Below are 23,339 nucleotides of genomic sequence, written 5' to 3' on the forward strand. Positions count from 1 at the left end.
TCTGCACACATCAACAACAGTCACCCACGAAGCATCGTTACCCATCGCTCCACAAAAGCCACTGCACTTGCAGAGCAAGGGGAACTACTACTTCAAGGTCTCAGAGCAAGTGACGTCACCGATTGAAACGCTGTTTAGCGCGAACACCGCTAACTAGCTAGCCATTTCACATCCGTTACACAGGCACAGTTGCACACACACACACACACATGCACAGTTGCACACAGAGAGAGACACACATACACACACAGGCACAGTCGCACACAGAGAGAAACACACACACAGTCACAGTTGCACACAGACACACACACATAGTTGCACACAGTTGCACACAGACACACACACACACACACACAGCTGCAGACAGACAGACAGACAGAACAGTATGTCTCAGCGTGATGTCCTTCGTAACCTGTACTGCTCTGTCCCGTCTTTATGGACTAAAAGACGCAGAGAAGTAATGGCTCTGGATATCACCATCTAGATAAGATTATAGTCTCTCACACTATCTTCTCTGTCAGGGGACTGTCGTAACAGCCCTCACACCTGCATGTGTGAAGGCAGCAAGAGCTTCAGTCTGGCCCGAGGGGACAGTGGGATGGAGGAGCAGCAGGAGCTTCAGTCTGGCCCGAGGGGACAGTGGGATGGAGGAGCAGCAGGAGCTTCAGTCTGGCCCGAGGGGACAGTGGGATGGAGGAGCAGCAGGAGCTTCAGTCTGGCCCGAGGGGACAGTGGGATGGAGGAGCACCAGGAGCTTCAGTCTGGCCCGAGGGGACAGTGGGATGGAGGAGCAGCAGGAGCTTCAGTCTGGCTCGAGGGGACAGTGGGATGGAGGAGCAGCAGGAGCTCCAGTCTGGCCCGAGGGGACAGTGGGATGGAGGAGCAGCAGGAGCTTCAGTCTGGCCCGAGGGGACAGTGGGATGGAGGAGCAGCAGGAGCTTCAGTCTGGCCCGAGGGGACAGTGGGATGGAGGAGCAGCAGGAGCTTCAGTCTGGCCCGGGGAGACAGTGGGAGGGAGGAGCAGCAGGAGCTCCAGTCTGGCCCGAGGGGACAGTGGGATGGAAGAGCAGCAGGAGCTCCAGTCTGGCCCGAGGGGACAGTGGGATGGAGGAGCAGCAGGAGCTTCAGTCTGGCCCGAAGGGACAGTGGGAGGGAGGAGCAGCAGGCAGTCATGTTATTTCACTGGAACATATGGTGATACTCAAGTGTGTCATTTACCTAGGACTACGGTGGACCAGAACACACACACACGCATGCACACGCACGCAAAAACACACAGACACACAGTGTCACAGCGGGGTGTAACTCAAGCCTGTAATTTATATGGGTCTATGGGTGGTCCTAATATCTTGTGGCACAGTACAGTTTTCTCTCGCATGCATGCTCACACAAACACAGAGATTGAGAGTTCAACAAATTTACAGATACGTGTGGGTTTTGTCTTAAGAAAGAAATCACAGGCAGGGACATGATCACACGGAGAGACAAACGGAGACAGAGAGGAAGACTAGATGGAACACAGAAAAGGAGAGAATGAGAGACAGAACATGAGAGTGATGAAGATAACACCTAATTTGTTAAGTTCTCCGGATTGTACAGTGCTCTTACTCTTTCTTGTATGGTCATTAGCAGAGTATAGATGATCCCAATTTTAGATCCAAGACGGCGGCAATTTGAAATGTTTTTGCTGAATTATAGGCACAACGAACCATGTCGCGTGTCGTAGTTTAATAATGGGTAGTGCTAAAAACAATGACATCATACCTGAATTCCTCCATCTTTATGCCATTATAGAAACTCATCTACAAAGGAATGGTCGAGTGCTGCCAGTGTGTGCATGTGTCTGTGTGTGGGAGTGTGTTTATGAGGATGTGTGGTCCATAATGAGTTGAGTAAACATCTGGCATTCCTGTATTACAGACCGCTCCTGTAACGTGGAGAAATTACAGAGTGTAGGAGGAGTCCGATCACACACACAGATCACAGGCATGACATTACAGGCTCCAAGGGTGTTTACCGACACAAACACACACATCACCGGCATGACTTTACAGTGCTAACTGGAACTAACACTATGGAACATGTCATCTCAAAACCACATTACTTTTCCTATAGTGAGTGGAAAAACAAACTACTGCAGGTGTCCACAGCTAGTTGATGTCAACATCTACTCAAGGCTATGAACATATTTGCCATTCTTTTGCAAAGGAATCTTTTTTAAAATTATTTTTCCCCCTATGTGCTGCTGCGCTACATTTAAATAGGTACTAAAAGTGCACATTAAGCAATACAATGCCTCATGAAAGCCATCAGTTTCAACAAAGACGGTTCCGTTCAATGTTATGACACAACAGTGCACCCTAGTGTTAAAATAAAGTGATTCAACATGGTAATTACATGGAAAACTTGTAACTTTGTACAGTTAACTAAAACACAAAAAGGTCAACGTAGCAGTGTCTTATTTGAATATGATGAGGTAGTGCAGGGCTGGCCAACAATCCTCCTGGAGAGTTTTTGGTTTTCACTCCATCATGAAAAGGAAAATGAGCATGCCATCCTGTAATTTAAAGCCTACTCAAATTTGATACATTTTGCATACGACTTGACTTCCTATTTTTTGCGTACGCAAAAGACATAAACTAGGACGTACTATGACAATTTGGACATAGGCCTTCTCTCTGGGCTGGCACACTGTTCCATTGACTGAAGACCAGGCAGGAACTCTGAGACTTTCCTAATATGGGTCTTCCTGTCATCATTAATACTGAAATGGTAATTAGCACAGCTCTCAGTTCCTCTGATATCACATTCAGCGTCCAACTAGCACTAATGCACACTTCACATGACCACAGACTAATTCTCACGCTCAAGTGCTTCAGCTCTGTTACAACTGAAATCAATGCATTATAAAACAGTCAAGTGTTTGTCTAGAAAAGTGGGACCTATCAAGTGTCTTACAACATCATACATCATGTATTAAAAGGACAAGGGAAACATGTTTAACAGCTTTTTAATTTAGAAATGGATACTTGCAACTGCACATTGATATGCATAAACACTTTTCCAGACATACAATACAAGATACGATGAAGCAAGCAGGTAACCACAGCTATGCAGACGGTTCCACCATCATCCCTGGGAGATTGACTCCTAAATGTTCCTCTCCACCTCTCACCAGACATCAAGTACATGGAGACGGGTGGAAGACCGAGGGCCATTGAGTGTTGAAAGAGCTTAACAGGGATGGCTGTTCCTCAGAGGCAGCACTGTCTGGTGCTTTTCATCTCCCAGGCACTTCATCCATCTATTCATGTCACTAATTGCTCATTGAGTGAATAAACTAGATTTGTTTTCCACAACTTTATGTAATGTATTGATTTGACAGTAAAACCAGCACACTGCTGCTGGGGCTACCCACGCTCTCACTGGAGCTACCCACCCGCTTACTGGAGCTACCCACCCGCTCACTGGAGCTACCCACCCGCTCACTGGAGCTACCCACCCGCTCACTGGAGCTACCCACCCGCTCACTGGAGCTACCCACGCGCTCACTGGAGCTACCCACGCGCTCACTGGAGCTACCCACGCGCTCACTGGAGCTACCCACGCGCTCACTGGAGCTACCCACGCTCTCACTGGAGCTACCCACCCACTCACTGGAGCTATCCACCCGCTCATTGAACCACCCACCCGCTCACTGGAGCTACCCACCCGCTCACTGGAGCTACCCACCCGCTCACTGGAGCTACCCACCCGCTCACTGGAGCTACCCACCCGCTCACTGCAGCTACCCAACCGCTTATTGAACTACCCACCCGCTCACTGCAGCTACCCACCCGCTCATTGAACTACCCACCCGCTCACTGCAGCTACCCAACCGCTTATTGAACTACCCACCCGCTCACTGCAGCTACCCACCCGCTCATTGAACTACCCACCCGCTCACTGCAGCTACCCACCCGCTCATTGAACTACCCACCCGCTCACTGCAGCTACCCAACCGCTTATTGAACTACCCACCCGCTTATTGAACTACCCACCCGCTTATTGAACTGCCCACCCACTTACTGGAGCTGCCCACCCGCTTATTGAACTACCCACCCCTGGTTGAGAGAGGGTTAGGGGCATGTTGACTTGCTCATCTCCGTCTGCACCTCCTTAAGGAAGCGCTCCTCCAGGGCCGTGGTGTCGTACTCTTTCAGCATGTCATACTCCCGCCAGGGCTCCGCCCACTTCTGGGCGTGCTCCAGCTTCTCGGGCGACAGACACAGGTCGAAGCGGATGCCCTGCACGTTGTACTTGGGCCGCTCCCAGCGCTTGGACCACGGCTTAGGACGCATCCGCACTCTGGTCTAGAGGGAAGAGAGATACAGGTCAAACCAATACTGCCCTGTACAGACAGGCCTCGGGTGATGAATCAGTACCAATCCTGGCTTTAGCAATACATGTTTGTTAAAAAATAAATAAAAGGCCACTTCCATGTTATGAGAACTGACTTCAATTGTTAAGTGAAACATACGTCTAAATATGAAGCGTCTCAGCATCGCGTTAAACAGAATAAACAACTCAAGTTTGATTTGAGCTGACTAACAGCCATATCTGTTGTTCATTCAGAGGTCAATATGATTGATTAATAACTATGTGTCATGAGTGAGTGGAAGCCAGACACGTACCTTATTGACGGGCACGTCCCCGGTGACAGAGTGGGGCACAGGCTTCATGTCCAAGTTCACAGTGCTGTACTCGGGCAGGGCATCTCTCAGGTACATCAGATTGTTGTCCAGCCTTTTCTCCAGCTTCAGCACCTCCAGCTGCTGCAGCCGTGGGCTATACATTTCATAGCAGATCTCAACTCCTGAGGGAGAGAGAGAGATACACTCAGCCAATAATTATCATGGCCTAGGGCACGTGTCAAATTCCCGTCCTGGAGGGCCGAGAGTCTGCAAGTTTGTACTTGATCGATCAATTAAGCTCATTGATTAGTTAGGAACTCCCCTCACCTGCTTGTCTAGGTCTTAATTGGTCACAAATTGAAAGGAAGTAACAACAGCCAGCAGACAGTCCTCCAGGAAGTGTGTGTCACCCCAGGCCTTTAATCAGAGTTCACAGGCACTAAATCAAGTCTGCCCAAACCTGGTCCTGGGGTGGCCCTCTGCTGGCTTTCACTACGATCCTAATCTAGAATCACCTGACTACACTCAACCAAATCTATAAAATGCAACAACTTCAAACATTTTACTGAGTTACAGTTCATATGAGGAAATCAGTCAATTGAAAATGAATTCATTAGGCCCTAATCTATGGATTTCATATGACTGGGAATACAGATATGCATCTGTTGGTCACAGATACCTTAAAAAGGTAGGGGCTTGGGTCAGAAAACAAGTCAGTATCTGGTGTGACAACCGCTTGCATCATGCAGCGTGACACATCTCCTTCACATAGAGTTGATCAGGCTGTCGATTGTGGAATGTTGTCTCACTCTTCAATGGCTGTGCGAAGTTGCTGGATGTTGGCGGGAACTGGAACAAGTCTGGTGACATTACTTCCTTTCAGTTTGTGTCAAATACAGGAAATGGAAGAACTGGGACATTTTCAGCTTCCAGGAATTGTGTACAGATCCTTGCGACATGAGGCTGTGCATTATCATGCTGAAACATGAGGTGATGGCAGCAGATGAATGACACGACAATGGGCCTCAGGATCTCATCACGTTATCTCTGTGCATTCAAACTGCAATCAATAAAATACAATCGTGTTCGTTGTTCATAGTTTAAGCCTACCCATAACATAACCCCACCACCACCATGGAGCCCTCTGTCCACAACGTTGACTTCAGCAAATGCTCGCCAACACGACACCATACAAGCTGTCTGCCATCTGCCTGGTACAGTTGAAAACGGGATTAATCCATGAAGAGCACACTTCTCCAACGTGTCAGTCACCATCACAGGTGAGCATTTTCCCACTGAAGCCAGTTATGACACCGAACTGCAGTCAGGTCAAGACCCTGGTGAGGACGAAGAGCACGCAGATGAGATTCCCTGAGACTGTCGAACAGTTGTGCAGAAATTATTTGGTTGTGCAAATCCAGTTTCATCATCTGTCCGGGTGGCTGGCCTCAGACAATCCCGGAGGTGAAGAAGCCGGATGTGGAGGTCCTGGGCTGGAATGATTACACGTGGTCGGTGGTTGCGGAGCTGGTTGGACGTACTGCCAAATTCTCTAAAACGACGTTGGAGACAGCTTACGGTAAAGAAATTAACATGACATTTTCTAGCAACAACTCCGATGGACCTTCCTGCAGTCAGCACCCCAATTGCACACTCCAACTAAACTTGAGACATCTGCGGCATTGTGTTGTGTAACAACACTGCCCATTTTACAGTGGCCTTTTGTCCCCAGCACAAGGTACACCTGTGTAATGACCGTGCTGTTCTTAATATGCCACATCTGTCATGTGGATGGATTATTTTGGAAAGGAGAAATGATCACTAACAGGAACAACAAATTTGAGCACAACATTTTGGAGAAATAAGCTTTTTGTGCACGTGAAACATTTCTGGGATCTTTGAAACATGGGACACTTTACGTGATGCGTTTATATACATATATACATTGTTTTGTTCTTTTTATTTAACCTCTATTTAACTAAGAACAAATTCTTATTTACAATGACGGCCTACACCGACCAAACCCGGATGACGCTGGGCCAATTGTATGCCGCCCTATGCGACTGCCAATCACGGCCGGTTGTGATACAGCCTGGATTCGAACCAGGGTGTCTGTAGTAACGCCTCAAGCACTGAGATGCAGTGCCTTAGACCGCTGCGCTACACGGGAGCCTACCCAGTAGCTCTCCAGGAAGTATTGGCCACACGACCTAAACCAATGGAAACTGAGGTTCTACACTTCAGATTGAATAGTCACAACTGATGTTTCAGACTCATCCAACGGAGATATTTATCCAGGAAACAATATAACCTTCTATGCCACTGATTTAACCTCCAGAAGAGCCTTGGCGGCACAAACACGCACACACTCTCTCTCTTCACAACTGTTGTGTACTTCATGACTATCCCCACCTTGGCCGTCGATGATATTCCTAAGGACAAATGTGGCTCCCAGTCCATGGCCACCTCTCTGGATGCAGATGCCCATAAAGCGGTTGGTTTTGCCGCTGGCATGAGGGTCCGCCATGGTCACAGCTAAGACACTCCCTGCAAAACACAACGACTAATTTAAGTCGATCAAAAGCAACACATTCATTTGATAACAGCTTTAAAAAGATAAAGGTCAGTAATCGCTCCTCATCATGTGATGAGATATACAATACAGAGCCTTCAGGAAGGTATTCAGACCCCTTACCCTTTTCCACATTTTGTTACAGCCTTATTCTAACATTTATTTAAATGTTTTTCCACAAATCTACACACAATATCCCATAATGACAAAACGAAAACAGGTATTTAGAATTTTATGTACATTTATAAAAAATAAATTACAGAAATAGCTTAAATACATAAGCATTCAGACCCTTTGCTATGAGACTTGAAATTGAGCGCAGGTGCATCCTGTTTCCAATTATCATCCTTGCAATGTTTCTACAACTTGGAGTCTACCGGTGGCAAATTCAATTGATTGGACATGATTTGGAAAGGCACACACCTGTCTATATATGGTCCCACAGTTGACAGTGCATATCAGAGCAAAAACAAAGCCATGACGTTGAAGGAATTGTCCGTAGAGCTCTGAGACAGGACTGTGTCGAGGCACAGATCTGGGGAAGGGTACCAAAACATTTCTACCGCATTGAAAGTCCCCAAGAACAGTGGCCTCCATCATTCTTAAATGAAAGAAGTTTGGAACCACCAAGACTCTTCCTAGAGCTAGCCACCCGGCCAAACTTAGCAATCAGGGGAGAAGGGCCTAGGTCAGGGAGGTTACCAAGAACCGGATGATCATGCTGACAGAGCTCCAGAGTTCCTCTGTGGAGATGGGAGAACCTTCCAGAAGGAAAACCATCACTGCAGCACTCCACCAATCAGGCCTTTATGGTAAAGTGGCGTGACGGAAGCCAAAAGGCACCTAAAGGACTCTGATCATGAGAAACAAGATTCTCTGGTCTGATGAAACCAAGATTGAACTTTTGGTCTGAATACCAAGCGCCACGCCTGGAAGAAACCTGGCACCATCCCTACAGTGAAGCATGGTGGTCGCAGCATCATGCTGTGGGAATGTTTTTCAGTGGCAGAGACTTGATGACTACCCAGGATCGAAGGAGAGATGAACGGAGCGAAGTACAGAGAAATCCTTGATGAAAACCTGCTCCAGAGCACTCAGGACCTCATGCTGGGACAAAGGTTCACCTTCCAAAAGGACAATGACCCTAAGCACACAGCCAAGACAACGCTTCAGGACAAGTCTCTGAATGTCATTGAGTGGCATAGCCAGAGCCCGGACTTGAAACCGTTCAAACATCTCTGGAGAGACCTGAAAATAGCTGTGCAGTGACGCTCTCCATCCAACCTGACAGAGCTGGAGAGGATCTGCAGAGAAGAATAGGAGAAACTCCCCAAATACAGGTGTGCCAAGCTTGTAGTGTCATACCCAAGAAGACTCGAGGCTGTAATAGCTGCCAAAGTTGCTTCAACAAAGTACTGAGTTAAAGGGTCTGAATACTTGTAGTTTTTTTGTTATGGTATACCATATTAGTAAATATTACATTGTAATTGTTCATTGGAGCTGGTGTTTTGTAAATGTCTAGTATAGCAGAGAGAGCTTGCAGTCTTTCTGCAATTTGAAAATTAAACTGAACACACCACACACAAACTGTATGCAGACTCCTAATTTGCAGAACTCCACCCGTCGAACAGGAGGGTGTAAAGCTCACAACAGAAAACAGATATTCAGCAGTGCTCTTAGCATTTGGTCTAAGTAATACATTTGCCAATTCAATGGATTTATAATTGTTGGAAATAAATAAGCAGAAGACAAAGAGACACCATGACCTATTCTAAACTGGGATATCCAAGTTCAACTGACTTTACTGCTCTCACATTTTCAAAAGTTAAAGTAAACCGTACCCATTAAAGGAGAGACGGTGGTGAAACAATGACCTCTAAACATTTCCTTCCTGAGGAGGATCTCTGCTGACCTGTGTAGAGGTCGACCTCTAGTCCTGTGTAAACACAGCGTCTGCAAAGTTCGTCTATAAGAATTCTGGAAACAGAAGGGCACTCAGGAATGTCCAATGTGCCAGAAAATAATGTCAATGGACGACACTCCATGTAACCTGTCCACCCCCCCTGTCCCTCCCCCATGGACTAGGCCCGTCTTCTGTGCACGGCTCTGTAACCTGTCCACCCCCCCTGCCCCTCCCCCATGGGCTAGGCCTGTCTTCTGTGCACGGCTCTGTAACCTACCCCCCCTCCATGGGCTAGGCCTGTCTTCTGTGCACGGCTCTGTAACCTGCCCCCCACCCCCATGGGCTAGGCCTGTCTTCTGTGCACGGCTCTGTAACCTGCCCCCCCCCCCCCCATGGGCTAGGCCTAGGTCTGTCTTCTGTGCACGGCTCTGTAACCTGCCCCCCCCCCCATGGGCTAGGCCTGTCTTCTGTGCACGGCTCTGTAACCTCCCCATGGGCCCCCATGGGCTAGGCCTGTCTTCTGTGCACGGCTCTGTAACCTGCCCCCCCATGGGCTAGGCCTGTCTTCTGTGCACGGCTCTGTAACCCCCCCCATGGGCTAGGCCTGTCTTCTGTGCACGGCTCTGTAACCTGCCCCCCCCCCCCCCATGGGCTAGGTCTGTCTTCTGTGCACGGCTCTGTAACCTGTCCACCCCCCCCATGGTCTAGGTCTGTCTTCTGTGCACGGCTTTGCAGCCCATCACGTGCCCCCTGCCTTGAACCCTGCTTTTAGTGGAACCTGGAACTGCAAGGCAATCCGATTGTGCACCGCTCAGGAACCATGACCAATGTATAATTGTCCTGCTAATAACAGGGTTAATAATATATGTGAGAATATCCAACGGGCTTTTATATAATTCTAAATTAATAATATTCGCTTTGTTTAAAAAAAACACATTTTGGAGATTATTTTGTTTTCAAATAACGTTTAGTTTCTATTTAGGTTTATGTCACCCATTCATTGTCACAGACACAGTAGGACCCAATAGCATAATCAGTGCTCTAACTCCCCCTTGTGCTGGTCTGGAGAAATGAAGTGGTGACGCAGGGTACAGTACTAAACCACAAATCACCTCTAACTCCCCCTTGTGCTGGTCTGGAGATATGAAGTGGTGACACAGGGTACAGTACTAAACCACAAATCACCTCTAAATCCCGCAGCATAATCACAAAACTTTTAGTGGAGCAACCACTGTAGGGGATACATTGGCTGTGGCTTGTAGGGGATACATTGACTGTGGCTTGTAGGGGGATACATTGCCTGTGTCTTGTAGGGGGATACATTGCCTGTGGCTTGTAGGGGGATACATTGCCTGTGTCTTGTAGGGGGATACATTGCCTGTGTCTTGTAGGGGATACATTGCCTGTGTCTTGTAGGGGGATACATTGGCTGTGTCTTGTAGGGGATACATTGGCTGTGTCTTGTAGGGGGATACATTGGCTGTGTCTTGTAGGGGGATACATTGCCTGTGTCTTGTAGGGGGATACATTGCCTGTGGCTTGTAGGGGGATACATTGCCTGTGGCTTGTAGGGGGATACATTGCCTGTGGCTTGTAGGGGATACATTGCCTGTGGCTTGTAGGGGGATACATTGCCTGTGGCTTGGCTGTGGGGGGGGATACATTGGCTGTGTCTTGTAGGGGGATACATTGGCTGTGTCTTGTAGGGCCTGTGGCTTGTAGGGGATACATTGGCTGTGTCTTGTAGGGGATACATTGGCTGTGTCTTGTAGGGGGATACATTGCCTGTGGCTTGTAGGGGGATACATTGCCTGTGGCTTGTAGGGGATACATTGGCTGTGTCTTGTAGGGGGATACATTGGCTGTGTCTTGTAGGGATACATTGGCTGTGTCTTGTAGGCGGATACATTGCCTGTGTCTTGTAGGGGGATACATTGGCTGTGTCTTGTAGGGGGATACATTGCCTGTGGCTTGTAGGGGGATACATTGCCTGTGGCTTGTAGGGGGATACATTGGCTGTGGCTTGTAGGGGGATACATTGGCTGTGGCTTGTAGGGGGATACATTGGCTGTGGCTTGTAGGGGGATACATTGGCTGTGTCTTGTAGGGGGATACATTGCCTGTGTCTTGTAGGGGGATACATTGCCTGTGTCTTGTAGGGGGATACATTGCCTGTGTCTTGTAGGGGGATACATTGCCTGTGTCTTGTAGGGGGATACATTGCCTGTGGCTTGTAGGGGGATACATTGCCTGTGGCTTGTAGGGGATGTGCTACCAAACTGGATGCAACATGCCCCTGATACTGCGACGGTGTTAAGCCTAATTGATGTAATATGCCATTTAGCAGACGCTTTTATCCAAAGCGTATGTATTCAAAGTAATATTTATAGTATGCTGGTATTCATATTTCCATCAATGTTTTTGTTATTTTAAAAATATATTTAATAATTGTTTTATTCTGTCCATACTTAGTTTAGCACCTGATGTTTATGTCCCAATAAACAGACTTACTGAAAAATATATCTTCAAATACACTGATAATTAATAAATGATTAAACAAAGCTCAGTGTTTTTATTATGTCACGAGGGGTGGTAGGAGTTGTTTTTATCTATTTATTATGTTGTTGGGAAATTAATAGATTAATTCCTGATGTCAGGATGGTAAGTTGGTGGTTGAAGATATCCCTCTAGTGGTGTGGGGGCTGTGCTTTGGCAAAGTGGGTGGGGTTATATCCTGCCTGGTTGGCCCTGTCCGGGGATATCGTCGGATGGGGCCAGTGTCTCCCGACCCCTCCTGTCTCAGCCTCCAGTATTTATGCTGCAGTACTTTATGTGTCGGGGGGCTAGGGTCAGGCAGTCTGTTATATCTGGAGTATTTCTCCAGTCTTATCTGGTGTCCTGTGTGAATTAAGTATGCTCTCTCTAATTCTCTCTCAGAGGACCTAAGCCCTAGGACCATGCCTCAGGACTATCTGGCCTGATGACTCGTTGCTATCCCCAGTCCACCTGGCCGTGAAGCAGGGAAACATTTTAAATTCCTCACACAACACTGCTAATGGCCACATTGGCAGCTCAGCATGTGTGATGGGTGCCAGATTAAGAACTGGTAAGGATGCTGTGAGCAAGGAAGCCCTTCAGCTAAGCAGCAGAGTGAAGCCTGTTACATTAGCAATCCAATAAATGCTTTACAATGATGACTGAACGCAAGTAGCTTGATTGCAACAGAATTGATCACATTTTCAGCATGGTTCGTTGAATGGCGCTCTCAATAGACTGTTCTGTACAGGGCTGGCTAGTAGCTTAGCCCTTTGATCAGGACTCTCAGTTCCATTATATTATACATACGAGTCATTGGACGAAGGCTTCTTCTGTAGAGGGGAGATTTGTTAAGCACCCCGGTGCTCAAATCTCAACATGAACATACGCTGCTTGCGGTACGGTATTGGAAGCGTACGGACCTCAGTGTTCCCACACGGCCATATCTCCATGTTACAAAGCTAGTTTATGGAAAGCAGACAGAGGAAAAAAGAGGAACCTCTGTGTTAATTAGCCATCTAGTACGGTCCGAATACCTGCGTGTAAGAGTTACTGGGGGAGAGTAGCAGACATACAGCTTTGTCAGTTGGTGTCACCCATAGCTGTATGGATCTGTAACTGCTACAGTCTAGTTTCGTAGGATGAAGTCTCTATAGCTGTATGGATCTGTAACTGCTACAGTGTAGTTTAGTAGGATGAAGTCTCTATAGCTGTATGGATCTGTAACTGCTACAGTGTAGTTTAGTAGGATGAAGTCTCTATAGCTGTATGGATCTGTAACTGCTACAGTGTAGTTTAGTAGGATGAAGGCTCTATAGCTGTATGGATCTGTAATTGCTACAGTGTAGTTTCGTAGGATGAAGGCTCTCTAGCTGTATGGATCTGTAACTGTTACAGTGTAGTTTAGTAGGATGAAGGCTCCATAGCTGAATGGATCTGTAACTGCTACAGTGTAGTTTAGTAGGATGAAGGCTCCATAGCTGTATGGATCTGTAACTGCTACAGAAAGTGCATCTTATTTATTTAAAGGATTCTTTCTTGCTGATGAAAGAGAAAGGGTGTTTGTCTTGAAAGCCATTGTAGTTCGAGGCAGTTGCGGGCAAAATGAATGGCTGAGAACTGTAGGGAGAAGGCAGATTGCCGCCCAGAGTTTGAGAGAGCTAGCTAGTAGCTAGTAGATGTGATGGTGTGTATTGAAGTCTCATTTATAAACCAACGGTCTCAAAAGGTCTCTTACCGACATAAAACTCCGGAATGTTGAGCACTTTCCTCCTCTGGATCATGTCTTTGCGCTCAATAGCGAACTTCAGTGGGTTTATTCTCTGTCGGGGAGGGATGAATTCTGGACTCAGGAACCTGTATTCAAAAACAGAATCAAAACAGGAATGGAATGATATCATGTTGCATCATTTCTGATAAAATAGGAGGAATTACAAAAGGAACCTAACTATAAATCACATTGTAGTTTGTGTTATCGTGCCAATGTTTGACAATGACAGAAATTGAGGTGGCAAGAGCAACTATAGGACCAGGTTAGCATCACATCACCATGTGTTCAGTGTTATGAACACAGTTTGTTCGCTAGAATGCTCTTACTTTCGCAGTGAAGCCTCGGACTGGGTTTTGTCAATTATGACAGGTTTTGGTGGAGGGGTGAATTTTGTTGGCTTGCCACCGTCACTCCCCTCGTCGAGGCGACGCATAGACGTGGACAAGAAACCTAAGGAGGAAACAAAAGACTCCGTCTGTTTATAATATTAAACTTTTTAATAGCAATGTCGCACTAGAACAGCAGCTAGCTAACACCAATGTAATTTTGTTACACAGTGACTAGCTAGCTGGCTAACGTAGCTAGCTAGCAACGTTTAGGGCATTTGGGGCTAAATCTTGCTAAGGAATACCCAACGCATTGCTAGCAACCCTTCGAGATATACTTATTTTATAATTCCATGTGACTTACGTTCATTTTGATGTTGTATATTCCGTAACAACCTTATTGAAAACATAACTTTGTCAAGCCTTCTTGTGCAAGCAGCCATATTGGAAGCTGACCTTCGCTGTCACATGTGAATTGTTACGGAAGCCGAAAAGGGATGTGTCTCAAGAGACGCAACATGCACATCATCCTTTCATCCACACGATGTCACTAAAGACAAAGGCTCCATCAAAGAGCCACCGGTAAAAATGACAAGGAGGAGGAGACGGAGGAAGAGGAGGATGGTGGTGTTGAATAATTTCAGCATTTCAATCAGTCATAATAATTTCAGTTGATTCTAATGCCGAAGATATAACCAACCTACTACAAGCATTTCGCTACACTCGCATTAACATCTGCTAACCATGTGTATGTGACAAATCAAATTTGATTTGATTTACTGTGCTTTAGCAATGAGGAGGATCCACTGAAGGAGAGCTTGAACCACTGCCCTGTGGTTACAGTGTGAGTAGCGTGCCCTACACTACCATCTGTGACATAAAAGCCTGGGCCTCTTGGTAAAGGCAGTATACCTTGCCATACAGATGCTACACTATTCCCACCCTGCGTCCAAACCCCAATGTGAACCAGGGAACATTTCCAACTAGGTTCTGAGAGATTCCATCAATGTAGCAATTAAAGAGGATCAGCCAGTGCCATGTTTAAACCATACCTCTTGGCCAGGGTTTCCCAAACCTGGTCCTGTGGACCCCAAGAGGTATACATTTAGTTGTTTTTTTCCCCCCTGACACTGAATCAAATAATACATTCTTGATAATGACTCCATTATTTAAATAAGTTGTGTAATTTTTTTGTTTGTTGCCGAAGCATTAAATCAAATCAAAATTTAATTTGATTTGATTTAATGCTTGGGCAAAAAACAAAATGTGCACCGGCACCCCTTGGGGTCCCTGGGACCGAGTTTGGGAAACGCGGGCCCAGAGGCATCCTTCTCACAAACACAGTGGTGACCTGTCATTCTGGGCCCAACTGTTTTGAGCCCCATTGTTCGCAAACAATGTAAAAAAAAAAGATATAAAACTGGACTTCTTTAAACTAGTTGAATGGACTTCTTTAAACTAGTTGAATATCTGGAGCATCAGCATTTGTGGGTTCGATTACAGGCTCCAAATGGCCAGAAACAAATAATTTTCTTCTGAAACTCATGTTCTGAGAAATGAAGGCTATTCCATGTGACAAATTGCCAAGAAACTGAAGATATCGTACAATGGCTCGAACCAGAATAGAAAGAGGAGTGGGAGGCCCCGGTGCACAACTGAGCAAGAGGACAAGTACGTTAGAGTGTCTAGTTTGAGAAACAGATGTCTCACAAGTCCTCAACTGGCAGCTCCATTAAATAACACCCGCAAAACATCAGTCTCAACTTCAACAGTGAAGAGGCGACTCCGGGGGCTGGCCTTCTAGGCAGTTGCAAAGAAAAAGCCATAACTCAGACTGGCCAATTTTTATTTTTTATTTTGAACCACTGCCAATAAAAGATTAAGATTGGTAAAAGAACACAGACACTGGACAGAGGAAATCTGCCTAGAAGGCCAGCATCCTGGAGTCGCCTCTCACTTATGACGTTGAGACTGGTGTTTTGCGGGTACTCTTTAATGAAGTGATCCCAAACTTTTGAACGGTAGTGTATGTGTCACGAACCGGCTCAAAGCCCGTAACAAAGGGAGGCAACGTGGAGATAAGGAGTAGCAAAATATATATTTATTAACTAAAGTAACTAAGGAAAATATCCAATGGTGTGTGTAATCAGTAATCAGTAGTGTAAGTGAGTGTTTTGCATGAATGAATGTGATAATGCAGGTTGTTGAAAGGTGCCAAAGCAAACAAACAAAAGGCCACCAAGAACCACAACACAATCTACATAAGGTGTCTGCATGGAGAGAGTCTCTTCCATGAATGTGGAAGAGGTCTATTTATCCTGGGAGACACCTGGCCCAGGTGTTTCCCATGTAGCTGACGACCCTCTCAACTCCGCCCACCGGCATCCTAATAAGGAAACAAGAACAAAGACAGAATACGGCAGACAGAGTGGGAGGGTCGTCACATATGTCATTGAGTTAATAAAGCCACATACAAACATGACCTATTTTTTGTTTTCTTGAGTAAGGCAGCTCCAAAATGCAGGTGTTAAGCCTAGCTCAGTGCTTTCTGTGGTGGTGGGGCAAGCCAGTAGAAAATATGGAGCGTTGCACAGTGATTGGCTCAGTGTTCAGTCACTCATGGGGACAATACGTCACTGTCAAGTCTAAGGGCAGAGCACCCCTTGGGTACTGCCATAGAGTTAGATTAGAAGTGTCCATCCAAGAAGGCTCAAAGTCATTGGCCACAGATAAAATTACTGGCCCAACGCTCTAACCACTAGGCTACCTGCCGCCCCAAGTGGCTATTTTCCAAGTTTAAAATTATAAACATTCAAAATTGGCCACACTGTTAATGAAGCATGATTTGGCCCGTACTCTCTCCGAACTGCGAAAACTTGACTTCAGTGAGTTCAATACAACTGGGAAGTCAGGAATAAATGAGCTCCGACTGGGAAAATTAGTTTTGAACGGTCATCCAACTCTGACTTGTAAATCCGGCCTCTTTCTAGAGCTACGACTTGAAGATCAATGATGTCTTCATAATTCGACCTTTGTTCCCAGTTGTTTTGAAAGCATCATAAATCCAGAGAATGACAGACATTGATGACAAAATTTGCCCACGAAGGACCGCCATGCCACTTTCCTGTCCAAGTGAGCACAGCACAACAAGGTGAGTCCAGAAATGTATTGTATGCTGCTGCATCAATTATGTAATATGACAGGGATATATGTATATTGTAGCTAAGAAAGTAATAATGTGTATGTTGTGTAGTAAGCTGTTAGTAGCCCATGTGCCTCACCCTAATAATTTGGTATTTTTACCCCTCTTAAGTTTTCCTACTGTTCTGATTCGGTGGTGCACATGTAGCCTATAACCTGTTTAAGAGAAATGTAATCATTGAATATTGTAAGAGCTTTCATTGTCTGCTTTTATGCCCCCTGTATGTATCCTACCATTCTGACTTGGTGGACAGGAAGAACACTGTAAGAACGGCCCATGTTCTGAATTCTGTCACTGTACATTTCAAAGGTGCTAAACAAATAGTTATATTGACTACGTCCATCCTCGCTCGCTCATGAATGTCATAATTGAAATTACGGATGGCCTCTTACACGCTTGTCGTCCCCTTATACCATAGTTTGTACATCTCAATTGTCATTAGAAACCACATTTGTTTAAGCAGGTCAGCCATATCAGCCATGCTTTTTAAAAAGGTTGTAAATAAGGCTGAATGAACTGTTTCACTGCCACTGCTGATAGGCAGGTGTAGCAGTGGTAAGGTTTTGGGACTGCTGTTGGGACAGTTTTATGTAGGTCCTAACAGTTTGTGGGCAGCATTTGTCACCGTTATATTGCAATTAATGTATTGGTTAGTGCTGTGTTGTGTAGTGGCTTTGCTGACATGCAGTTTTTTGCCCCACCAAGATTTACATGCTAAAATCGCCACTGCACAAGCAGGCTGGTGACATTCTGTGACAATCTCAGTTCTATGCGAAGAGTGCATTGAACTGAACATTTCAAAATTATTTTCAATTCCATATATTTACTGATGTAATTTTTTTCTAATTACTTTGCATTTATCTTGTTGAATGCATCTGATTTTGTACCTGTCATCTTTTAATTGTGGTATTTTGTTTATTTAAAACAAATCTAATCCGAATGACAGAACCGAAGTTTTCTCTGGGAAGAAATAAAGTTATTTATATTATATTTCTGAATGGATACAAAAATGGTTATAATCGCTTGTATATAGTGACTGTCCACCGAGAGACTTTACTGATGCAGCGCCACTGAAGCGCGGGCTTTGAGACCATGCGGATACCGCTCCTACAGGTGGGCCAGCCAGCCACTTCCACACGCAGTTGGAAATCTAAGTTTCCAAGTGAATTGCTGCTTGGGTCGAGCTCTCGTTCCTTCTCTCCTCCGAGGAATGATGAGGTGATTCGGAGCACCAACAATGGGACCGAGCATGTATTGATGCTTGCCACGCAGAACCTAAACTCCAAAGCAACCCTGGACCTTCAGAACGTGGAGGAGAAGTAACTCCAAAACGTCTCGCTGTTTCAAGGATGTTCTTCCCAGATGTGCCTCTCTCAGCCATCAATTACGCGCTCGTGTTGGGAATAACGTGTCTGACGGTCTTCTGCAACTTCACCAAAAGTTCCTCTGAGTTTTCAGGTTGGGAAAGCATGCTTACCCCAGTCTAATTGATGCTGCGTTTGTTTTACCATTGTAGTCTATACTTGGTGTAATAAATGCCGTATATTAGTTGTTTTTGGCTAGAACAAGTGAGGGCGATACATTGAGAAAATCCATATTGGGTGGTCAGGTGGTAAAGTCGCGGTCATCTGCACAGAAAGTATTTTGGGCTAGGCTACTATGTTTCAGATTTGCAGAGTGCAGTGCGGATTGTTATTGGTTGTAGTTTTTACTACTTGTTTTGTAGTCTATGGGCCCCATTTGGCGTGTTACAACCTGCGGTGCATGTGTTTGCTTCAAATAAAAAAACGTACGCTTTTAAAGGCACGCAGTAAGATGAAGGCATTTCAATCTACAAGGACCCATGAGCACCAACATGGGATGTTCATAGGACCATGTCCAATTGGGTGTCAAGTGAAAGCGAATAATCTATTTAATTCGATTTTATATATACTTTAATACACACAGTGTGGGAAGTATTCAGACTGTTTCCACATTTTATGTTAGTCTTATTCTAAAATGGATTAAATTGTCCCCCCCCTCATCAATCTACACACAATACCCAATAATGACAAAGCAAAAACAGGTTTTTAGAAATGTTTGCTCATTTTTTACAAATAAAAAACTAAAATAAAACATTTACATAAGTAAGACCCTTTACTCAGCACTTTGTTGAAGCACCTTTGACTGCGATTACAGCATTGCGTCTTCTTGGGTATGACGCTATGATGCTTGGCACATCTGTATTTGTGTAGTTGTTCCCATTCTTCTCTGCAGATCCTCTCAAGCTCTGTCATGTTGGATGGGGAACGTTGCTGCACAGCTATTTTCAGGTCACTCCAGAGATGTTTGATTGGGTTCAAGTCCGGGCTCTGGCTGGGCACCTCAAGGACATTCAGAGACTTGTCCTGAAGCCAGTAATGTATTTTCTTGAATGTGGGCTTAGAGTCGTTGTCCTATTGGAAGGTGAACCTTCACCCCAGTCTGAGCACTCTGGAGCAGGTTTTCATCAAGGCTCTCTCTGTACTTTGCTCCGTTCTCTCCCTCAGTCCTGACAGGTCTCCCAGTCCGTGCTGCTGAAAAATGTCCCCACAGCATGATAATGCCACGACCATGCTTCATCGTAGGGATGGTGCCAGGTTTTCTCCAGACGTGGTGCTTGGAATCTAGGCCAAAGAGTTCAATCTATGTTTCATCAGACTGAGAGTCTTTAGGTGCCTTTTGGCAAACTACAAGCCAGTTGTCATGTGCCTTTTACTGAGGAGTGGCTTCTGTCTGGCCACTCTACCATTGGTGGAGTGTTGCAGAGATGTCCTTTGGAAGCTTCTCCCATATCCACAGAGGAACTTTATAGCTCTGTTATAGTGACCATTGAGTTATTGGTCACCTTCCTGACCAAGGCCCTTCTCCCCTATTTTAGATTTTAGATTCTTCAAAGTAGCCACCCTTTGCCTTGATCACAGCTTTGCACACTCTTGGCATTCTCTCAACCAACTTCACCTGGAATGCTTTTCCAACAAGCTTGAAAGAGTTCCCACATATGCTGAGCACTTGTTGGCTGCTTTTCCTTCACTCTGCGGATCAACTCATCAAAAACCATCTCAATTGGGTTGATGCCAGGTGATTGTGGAGTCCAGGCCATATGACGATATAATGCAGCACTTCATAACTCTAATTATTGGTCAAATAGCCTGGAGGTGTGTTGGGTCATTGTCCTGTTGAAAAACACATTTTAGTCCCACTAAGTGCAAACCAGATGGGATGGCGTATCGCTGCAAAATGCTGTGGTAGCCATGCTGGTTAAGTGTGGCTTGAATTCTAAATAAATCACTGATAGAGTCACCAGCAAAGCACCATCACACCACCTCCATGCTTTATTGTGGGAACCACACATGCGGCAATCATCTGTTCACCTACTCTGTGTCTCACAAAGACATGGCGGTTGGAACCAAAAATCTAAAATTTGGACTCATCAGACCAAAGGACAGATTTCCACTCGTCTAATGTCCATTGCTTGTGTTTCTTGGGCCAAACAAGTGTCTTCTTCTTATTGTTGTCCTTTAGTAGTGGTTTCTTTGCAGCAGTTCGACCATGAAGGCCTGATTCACGCAATCTCCTCTGAAGAGTTGATGTTGAGATGTGTCTGTTACTTGAACTCTGTGAAGCATTTATTTGGGCTGCAAATTCTGAGGCTGGTAACTCTAATGAACTTATCCTCTGCAGCAGAGGAAACTCTGGGTCTTCCTTTCCTGTTGCGGTCCTCATGAGAGTCAGTTTCATCATAGCGCCTGATGGTTTTTGCGTCTGCACTTGAAGAAACTTGACATTTTGAAATTGAAATTTTCCAGATTGATTGACCTTCCTGTCTTAAAGTAATGATGGACTGTCATTTCTCTTTGCTTATTTGAGCTGTTCTTGCCATAATATGGACTTGGTCTGTTACCAAATAGGTCTATCTTCTGTATACCACCCCCTTGTCACAAGACAATTGATTGGCTCAAACACATTTAGAAGGAAAGAAATTCCACAAATTAACATTTAACAAGACACAGCTGTTAATTGAAATGCATACCAGGTGACTACCTCATGAAGCTGGTTGAGAGAATGCCAAGAGAGTGCAAAGCTGTCATCAAGGCAAAGGGTGACTACTTTGAAGAATCTCAAATATAAAATATATTTTGATTTGTTTAACACGTTGGTTACTACATGATTCCATATCTGTTATTTCATAGTTTCAATTATTCTACAATGTAGAAAATAGTAAAATAAAATAAAACTGCCTCTGGAAGCATCGTCAGCACAATAACTTTTCGTCGGGAGCTCCAAGAAAAGGGTTTTCATGGCTGAGCAGCCGCACACAAGCCTAAGATCACCATGCGCAATGCCAAGCGTCGGCTGGTGTGGTGTAAAGCTCGCCGCCATTGGACTCTGGAGCTGTGGAAACACGTTCTCTGGAGTGATGAATCACGCTTTACCATCTGCCAGTCCGACGGACAAATTAGGGTTTGGCGGATCCCAGGAGAATGCTTCCTACCCCAATGCATAGTGCCAACTGTAAAGTTTGGTGGATGAGGAATAATGATCTGGGGCTGTTTTTCATGGTTCGGGCTAGGCCTCTTTGTTCCAGTGAAGGGAAATCTTAACGCTACAGCATACAATGCCATTCTTGACGATTCTGTGCTTCCAACTTTGTGGCAACAATTTGGGGAAGGCTCTTTCCTGTTTCAGCATGCCATGTGCACAAAGTAAGGTCCGTACAGAAATGGTTTGTCGAGATCGGTGTGGAAGAACTTGACTGGCCTGCACAGAGCGCTGACCTCAACCCCATCGAACACCTTCGGGATGAATTGGAACGCAGGGCCATGTCTAATTGCCCAACATCAGTGCCAATCTCACTAATGTTCTTGTGGCTGAATGGAAGCAAGTCCCCGCAACAATGTTCCAACATCTAGTGGAAAGCCTTCCCAGAAGAGTGGAGGCTGTTATAGCAGCAATGTTCCAACATCTAGTGGAAAGCCTTCCCAGAAGAGTGGAGGCTGTTATAGCAGCAATGTTCCAACATCTAGTGGAAAGCCTTCCCAGAAGAGTGGAGGCTGTTATAGCAACAATGTTCCAACATCTAGTGGAAAGCCTTCCCAGAAGAGTGGAGGCTGACATAGCAAAAAAGGTGGGACCAACTCCATATTAATGCCATTGATTTTGGAATGGGATGTTCGACAAGCAGGTGTCCACATACTTTTGGTTAAGTCGTGTAGCTATATACAGAACAGTACACTAAAGAAAAGTAGAGTACAGTAGAGCACACTATAGTGGAGTACAGTGTAATGTGCTGTTTTGCACTGTACTCTACTGTAATGTACTAAACATGTTTAATTTACTGTACTGAACTCTACAGTGATATCCAATCTTGTGACCAACCAAATGTGGTCTTGTTTGGTGGTGGAGCTCATTCCAATGACAGCCCGTGTGTAGAATAAAACCCAAATATGCTAAACAACAACCAAAAGCATGTAGCATATGACTTTGTGTACCTATTCAGGATACATCACCATGTAGAGAAGGACATTCATAAATATTCACTTTAGTATAGTACAGATCAGGGACCCATGTTACAAATCCGTTACCATAATTATGTTAGAGGATGTAAATTCACTTCACCTACAGTCGTTCAATAACCAAAATAAATGTGTCAAATTCGAGGTGTTGTGTCATAGCTGACACCCAATTATTTCTGCAGGCGCCTTTGAATCTCAATTCGTAGTCGTTATTTTAAGAGATTTTGGAAAATGTGGTTGCAATAAAAACCGAGGGAGATTTGACCCTAATTCTGACATTTTCTGTACAGCCTAAATTGTTCAAAGCAGTCCAAGAGTTGTATGGTTTGTTAAACTTTGAAATTAATGTTTTTTGTTTGGCATACATTTTTTAAGTGAAAAATGGAATTTCCCATGTGCATTGCCATCAAAGAGTGGGCCACCAAAACAAACGTATACAATGGTGATATCCCGTCCCATGGCTATTCAAGGAATGCCATGTCATAGAGCAACGTCACTTTTTTATAGCTACGTCATTCTTCAAATTCTACGACAACAAAGCCATAGACATTGCTTTTGTTGTTATTATACGATATAGTGTTGTACTAACCTCAACATCCTATGAATTTACAGGAAATGTTACACTGTGGCTCTAAACATGCTGAAAGCCTCATGTGCCTTGGTCTGTGTGTCATGGCACTTCTTGTTTTGCTACTTGTCAATAGCCCACATGCTTTTGCTGTTGCCAGTGCCTCGGTATCAGTTATTGTCGGCCTGTTTTCATTAGCCCAGTACTCTAACGCACTGACATTTGTAAATAGCACATTTAACTTCCTGATCATGC

At 45.2% G+C, this 23,339-nt stretch overlaps 2 protein-coding genes across 2 annotated transcripts in view; one reads left to right on the forward strand and one right to left on the reverse strand.

Moving 5' to 3' along the window:
* Positions 1-4,045: 4,045 nt before the first annotated feature.
* Positions 4,046-14,284, reverse strand: mrpl19 (mitochondrial ribosomal protein L19). Its single transcript, XM_046293188.1, has 6 exons — positions 14,145-14,284; positions 13,781-13,904; positions 13,422-13,540; positions 7,086-7,220; positions 4,674-4,855; positions 4,046-4,352 (listed from the first exon to the last, which is right to left on the reverse strand). The coding sequence occupies exons 1-6, from the start codon at positions 14,221-14,223 to the stop codon at positions 4,119-4,121; spliced, it is 873 nt and encodes a 290-aa protein (XP_046149144.1). The 5' UTR covers positions 14,224-14,284; the 3' UTR covers positions 4,046-4,118.
* Positions 14,285-18,143: 3,859 nt separating this feature from the next.
* Positions 18,144-23,339, forward strand: part of LOC123990541 (protein eva-1 homolog A-like) — a 185,404-nt gene continuing 180,208 nt past the window's right edge. The window contains exon 1 of the mRNA XM_046291131.1: positions 18,144-18,440. Coding sequence (XP_046147087.1) covers positions 18,332-18,440 — 109 coding nt within the window. The 5' untranslated portion in view covers positions 18,144-18,331. The remainder of the gene's footprint in view (positions 18,441-23,339) is intronic.

This window comes from Oncorhynchus gorbuscha, linkage group LG12 (assembly GCF_021184085.1).
Source record: "Oncorhynchus gorbuscha isolate QuinsamMale2020 ecotype Even-year linkage group LG12, OgorEven_v1.0, whole genome shotgun sequence".
Lineage (NCBI taxonomy): Eukaryota > Metazoa > Chordata > Actinopteri > Salmoniformes > Salmonidae > Oncorhynchus > Oncorhynchus gorbuscha.